The sequence below is a fragment of the Cupressus sempervirens genome, chromosome 10, assembly GCF_028749045.1.
Source record: "Cupressus sempervirens isolate cs-2001-9-10 chromosome 10, ASM2874904v1, whole genome shotgun sequence".
Taxonomy (NCBI): Eukaryota; Viridiplantae; Streptophyta; class Pinopsida; order Cupressales; family Cupressaceae; genus Cupressus; species Cupressus sempervirens.
In genome coordinates, this window is record NC_143127.1 from 151,964,792 (window position 1) to 151,971,794 (window position 7,003).

At 37.6% G+C, this 7,003-nt stretch overlaps 1 protein-coding gene across 1 annotated transcript; it reads right to left on the reverse strand.

Moving 5' to 3' along the window:
• Positions 1-4,148: 4,148 nt before the first annotated feature.
• Positions 4,149-6,790, reverse strand: LOC149533028 (uncharacterized). The gene is made up of 2 exons (XM_089805007.1): positions 6,043-6,790; positions 4,149-5,525 (listed from the first exon to the last, which is right to left on the reverse strand). The coding sequence occupies exons 1-2, from the start codon at positions 6,484-6,486 to the stop codon at positions 4,500-4,502; spliced, it is 1,470 nt and encodes a 489-aa protein (XP_089661133.1). The 5' UTR covers positions 6,487-6,790; the 3' UTR covers positions 4,149-4,499.
• Positions 6,791-7,003: the final 213 nt, after the last annotated feature.

Consider the following 7,003-nt stretch of genomic DNA (forward strand, 5'->3'; position numbering starts at 1 on the left):
TAGTGGAAGAGGATTTTAGAGGATCACTACATTGTTTAGAAAACTCCCTCTGTTGGGGGTGGGTTGTTGATTCTTCTTAGGATTCTTTGGAGGCATATTTTGTTGCTGCTCCTCATGATTTAAATGTTTCCCCTACAATGGTGGCCAATACAGTTGTCCCTCCTTCAAATGATGCTATTGTTGATTTGATTGTTGCTCCTCATGTGGCTCTGGCTCCGGGGGGAGCTGTTGCCCCTCTTTCGTGTGGTGGTACTACTTCTTCCTTGGTTGAGAGAGTTTTGGGAGTTGTTTGTGGTGTGGATGACTTTGCCTGGTAGAACGCTACTGAGATGGTGGAGGATGGATGGACAACAGTAAAAGGAAAAAAGGTCAAACCCTTTGTTGCATCATTTGATATGTCTTTACGCTCTCAAAAGTCGAGATCTAAATGTAAATCTGGAGGCTCAGATTGCTTATCTTGCTACTCACCTGGTCTTTTTGAGGCTACCCCTTTTTGTTTTGGTTCTCCTGGTCTCTAAGGCTTGTTGTCTTGTATTTTGACATGGTTCTAGATAAAATGTCTTCTTTTGTAACCATGGGGTTTCAAGATCTCGTTTAAAACCTTGTTTAGGTAGTAGTAGAGCACTGTGTTATCTATGAGGCCACCCTGGTCACCTTATTTTTTCGGGCCACCTGTTTCAACTAAGGTTTGTTGCTATTATGTTTGGGCTTCATTGAAAATTATATGATTTGTAAAAGGTTTCAGGCACCCTTCAAAACCCGTTTTCTTAATCAAAAACAAATTGAACAAACGTATAGTCACTCATCTTAAAAGATATTGCATATTTAAAATATTAAAAAAAAAAATTCTCAAAACACAGGCACTTATGTTAAAAGATAATGCATATGAGGATTCCATATGCATTTGTACAACTTCAACCACTCTTTGTACTTATTCAAGATTCAAGACTAGTTCACTATGAAATTTATGTAAGACGCATTCAATAGACTTTAGTGAGATACATTCAATAGACTTTAGTGAGGAAGCCCATGACAAACTAAGACTTGAGAAATGCCTCTTTTTTTAAATTTTAATTGTAATTTTTAAAATTGATTTCTAGACTTTGGTAAGGAAGGATAAAAATATGAGTCCTAAAACTGTAGATGACATTGAAAGCACCTGATACACCAAACAAAACTTATTTCATCTTATTATGAACGTAAAAGACAAAAAAAAAACCATTAATTCTAGATGAACTATTGTCCTTGCCAGTACACATTATAATGGTACAAATATTGAATTGGGTATCTTTGAGACAATACAAACAAAATTTATTTCATCTTATTATGAATGTAAAAGACAAAAAAAACCATTAATCCTAGATGAACTTTGTACTTCTTGCCAGTACACATTAAATAATGGTACAAATATTGAATTGGGTATCTTCGAGACAATATTTTCTCCCAATTTATAATTTGGCAAGTTTTTAGTATGAGATTGTGATTGCATTTATTCACATCCTACATTTTTGTATGGATAAACAGTTCTCATTCTTATAAATTATTAAAAACAATTCCCCTTACCTTAACTTCATTTTTTTTCATTCTAATACAATTTTGTAACTATTGGACTATGATGCTTTGTGTCTCTTATTTGATAATAATGTAAAATAACCACATTCGATAATAGAGACCATAAAACCTTTGATTTCAAATACTACCTTCAATCCATAACGATATCTTTTAACAATAATAATGCCCTATGCCAATGACAATTTTTTTTATCAGTTTTTTATGTCCAAGATCAAAAGACCATCTTTATCACAAGCTTATACCGAGTATGCACCAAATTGTTCTTACATATTGTGACAAAATTAAGATGTCATATCTTTTGCCATTTCTTTTACAAATGAGTCACTGATCAATTAACTATTCTTATATAAGATAAATTATAACTTATTAACCTTGTCTTAATAAGCCATTGATGGCTTATATTATTGATAAGATATCAATTCCTTATTGAGGGCTATTGGCCCTCCTTTGCTGATCTACATGGCTGGATCTCCAAGCACTGGTTGCCACTGATTGATAATAATGTTCACATATTTTCGTGTGCTAAAAGTTTTTTTATAGCTAAGTTTCAAGATTCTAATGACAGAAAGATTATTTTATGTCACAATAATTTCTCTTGGCAGGGCAGATTTCCACTTATGGCCAAACCGTGGCATATGGATTTTGATCCTCTCTTGGAATCCTTTAATAAGTACCCTATTTGGGTTCCGCTCCCTAATCTTCCGATTCATCTTTGGCAGGGTTCAGTTTTTGAATCTATTGGGAATGCTATTGGGGATTTCTTATATGTGGATGCTGACACTTTGGATATTTTCCACTCGACCTGTGCTTGCTTCCTTGTTGACTTAGATGTTTCTAAAGGTCTTCCTGAGGCGGTCTGTTTGGATTCCCTGAGGGGGTCTTGGTCTCAAATGTTGGATTTCGAGGGAATCCCTTTTCGTTGCAGGAAATGCCACTTGACGGGTCACGTTGTTGCTCGTTGTGTAGCTGGGAAATCCAAACCTAGGCGTTCCCCCTCTTGGTGGACTGGGGTCTCCTCTGAGCATTATACGGTGAAACAATCCTCGGTTGCTCCTGTGGTTTCAGAGGTTGAGGCTAGTGTTCCTTTCGTGCCGGTGGTTGTGGAGGTTGCTTTGGCGTCTCATCTTGTGGATTTAGTGGCTGTGGGCAGCGTTCTTTCCAAGCTGGTGGTAAAAGATTTGGTCTCTCCCCCTACTTCGGTTGACCCTCCTAGGGGTCAGTTGTCGACTGTCTCTCATAGGGTTGCTGAGGCCTTTGCATCCCCTAAGTTCCATGAGTCTTTGTCCTCTGAGGATTGGGTGATTGAGGTAGTGAAGTTTGAGGACGGTTGGATTGCGGTTGAAGAAGGCTAAGCCTTCTGCTCCCCTTTTAGATATGACCCTTCGGTCGTGTAAGGGTAACCTCATTTTAAAAGGATAAACTTTTGCTCCCTTATGCTGACTAGTTCTTCTAGGTTGGTGTTATGGTCTTGTCACTGGCTTTTTGGTATCAGGGTTGGATTGCCTTCCTGGCTGCTTTGCTCCAGTCTGTTTGTCCTTTCAGATTCCAGAGTTTTTGGTTAATTTTACTGGTCATATCTGTTGGTTTCAGGTCCCTGCAAAACTTGGTTTAGTTGTTTGGCTGGTTTCAAGTCCTTTTAAAACCTGGTTGTGCTTAATGTTTTATCTTTCTATTTGATGTAATGGGTTTCGAGGCCCCTTCAAAACCTGCTTTTACCTTAATCTAAAACATGGATGTCTGAAGTATCAATACCTTACAGTGACAAGATTACAAGATTACCAAATGTACCAATGACAAAAATGCAAAGTACCTTATGACAATCCATGTATCAAGCATGTATGCAGCCATATGATGACAAGTTGAATATGACAAACCATCCTGTATACATGTCCAGTAAAGTGAGTGTAAAATGAGTATAACAAAGTCAGATCAATGAGCATCAAAATGTCCTATCCACTGAAATATAACATTTGTCAATTATATATCATAAACTGAAATGTAACAATATGTCAATCACCACTGAAATGTGAGAACATCAAGTTACATCTTTTGTTGACAAAGGGGACAAAGAAAAACACAATTAAATTTACTGAGCTCCAATTTTGCTTTGAGTGTGAATGGTTTAGCTAATTTAAGAACATAGATTTGAGCGTACCCTTTCAAACGTTTTAGATTCCATATTGTTGATTTTGCGGAAACAATGAATCTCTTCAATTGTTGAGCTAGTTTCTGCTGAAGATATTGGTTTTTGTTGTTTGGAAGTAAACTCGAATGTTGTAGCTGTTAACCCTTTTCTGTATTTTTTTTAATTCCTGTTGCGGGGAACCCTTCTCTGTATCTTTTTTTAATTCTGTTTCTCTATTGATATAAACCACCAATGCTCTTTGATATATGCCATAGATATACTCTGTCACTGAAGCAAGTTCGTTGTATTGGATGCCTAGGATTCAGATGAACATAACCCGTTGATAGTGGCCATGATGAAAGTGCCCTTTGCTGAGTAATAGCTAGAGTATAATCAGCAAACCATTCCATAAAGAAATCACAAATTCATCCACATTTTCATTCAACAAAAATTGACAAAAAATGTTTATGATCTTTATATTGAAAGCTAGAAGATAATTGTCACAAGTTATATACTGTTTTCATTTGTTGTGTCCCAAGGACGGTAAGAAATGATTCGACAAGAACGCAACAAAGCATCTCTAAGAGTGCATATTTACAGTCAAGAGTAGAGCCATGCTGTTAAATAGGCACTTCTGAACCAATAATCCATGACATACTCGCCAAAAATGATTCTAACAGATCATGGTAAATGTAGCTCAAACTCAGATTTGATTTTGAAGATCAGGGCTCAAGCTCAGACTCAAATTATATCTTTATTAGGAAAGATCATTAACCAGTTACAAAGCTTGAATAAGAAGAAATCAAAACCAATCCTCCATAAAGCAATTGCCCGAATGTCTGTCAGATTTCCTCCTCCTATTGACTGTCTGTGCACCTCTTTCCTCTGTAGATGTGCCATTTTTCTTCTTTCCGTCCCCAACTTTTTTCTTCTTGTTGCATTGAGAGACTTGCTCTTCCAACTGTGAAATCCGCATACTCAGATCATGAATCATCTCACTCTGTTTCTCACTTTTCTTCAACAGATCAGATACAGTCCTCTTTAATTTCTCATTCTCTTCTCTTACCATGCCAATATCTTCCATGGGCTTTACTTTCTCCAGCATCTTATCACCCCCTTCCTCACAATCCATGAGGTCCACAGTTTCTGGCTTCTCATCAGACTGGATTGTCTCCACCTTCAACAACTCGGGAGATTCAGATATATTGTCATTCTCCTTTGAATTTGCAGCAAAACCCTCCTGTGTGCAAGGTGATGCATCAGCCTCCACCAAGTCCAGAGATTCAGAAGAATTTTCATCATCCCTTGCTTTTCCAAACAGACTTTCCTCTATGGGAGAAACTGTAGGTATTGCATTTGGCTCCAACAACAGGCTTTCATATTTGTTTCTTTTCAAATTCTCTGCATCTTTATCAACGACATCAATCATTGTGCGTCCCTCGGTTCCAGACACAATTTGTCCGGCTTCAGAAAAGCCCTCTTCAGAAATTTCTGTTCCAGCGTTATTATTGTTACCTTCTTCAGAAATTTCTGTTCCAGCGTTATTTTTGTTAACTTCTTCAGGGGAACCCTCAATTTGCAAGTCTTGCATTTGAAACGGCAGAGACTGCTCTGCGTTATTGTTACTTACAGAGATTTCAATTGGCAATTCGTTTCTCTTGAATCCCTCTGCGGGGCACTCCTTCATTGCCGCTTCAGAATTTTCTGAAACTTCTGCAGGACCATCTTGTCTGCATTTGGCAGAAATTATGTCATCTACGGTCTCTTGCAAGTTAATCAGCTCACGAATCACAGCCTTTCTTGATTCACGCACAAAAGGTATTGCTCCCTGCATTTTACAAACGCTTATTTTAGGGAAACAGAGAAGATACTGATTCGAATCGTATAAAATTAAAGAGAGGAAAGAAAAAGCGAAAGTCAAATATATATTTTACTATAATCAAATCAAATCCATAGACCAGTTCAATGAAAAAATTCCAAAACTGCAGTGTGAAGTTTTAAATTGTGATAAATTTGCCAAGTAGAAAAGGTCATAGGGTCACCGTTCTCTGTCAAACTAAAAAACAAAAGGTTTTGAGAGGTCATGCCATTGGAGGACAAAGCTTCTGGTAGGGCACACAGTGTTTCCCACAAGCTTTGCAAAACGAAAAATTTACCAGTTTCGGAAATTCGTTAATATAATTTTAAAAACCCTACTCACTACGAAAAAGGAATAAGAAATCAGTCAAAAGAAAACCTATCCTATCCCAAAACCTGGGACAGATCTCATTTTAAATAAACCTTAATTATCGACTAACAGCCAAGATTAAAAAGGACTAAAAGGGAGAAAAAAAACAGATACGAACCTGAATTTCGTCGAGCCTGAGCAGTAGAGACATGATCGACTCCGTAATTTTCAGCCGCTCCTTCTCATCTCGTCTAATCAACTCCGCAACATGTTCGTCATTCACACGCCTCCGAATCTCTGCAGCCTCTGCCTTGGTTTTCATTATAACCCTCAATTTGTTCAAAGGCCTTGGCTTCCTCACACAAAACCCTCGGAAAGCCGCCTGAATTTTTAACGCCGCTGTATTTTCATCCATGGCAGGCACCTTTTTGCGCTTGGGCGTCTCAGAATCGACAAAATTGACTGGAATTGTGACAACGTTCTTAGGCTTCACCTTGGGCGCGCTCTCCGATTTCACTGGAGTTGCAGCGTAAGGATTAGGATAACAATAATTCGGCCTTTGATATGATGATCGTCTTTCGGGCACTCGACCCCAACACCCCCCAAACAAAGGATTATCCATGGCAGGATCACACAAAATATTCAACAGATACGAAATTCAACCGACTAGCCAAAAAATTAAGCCAAAATGCTCCTTCAGAATCAAAAAACTTCAACAGATATCAAAAATCTCAATCGAGTGGCCTGAATCGCAAAGATCCAAAAGAAAATTCTTCTTCGAAATCCAAAAATCCTTGTGGTTTTGATAGAATTGTGGAAGAGAGGATTCATTTAAACGTTTTATGGGAACGCGGCGAAATGTCTGGAATGTTTCAGAAACGCCGGTTCGAGAATAATGGCGAACATTCTACTATTTAAAATGTAATAAAAACGACCAAAATGAGATAAAATAACTTTTAATCGATAGTTCGTTCATTTTTCAACGGAAACTTCATGGCATGTGGAAGACAGTGGGGTCAACCTATTCATTAATTTACTTTTAATATTTTCATATAATAATAATAATAATAGTAGTAAAATAAAAAATAGTTGTCAACCTCACTTTGTGCATGCAATGGTGATTTCCCATGATAGTTTGA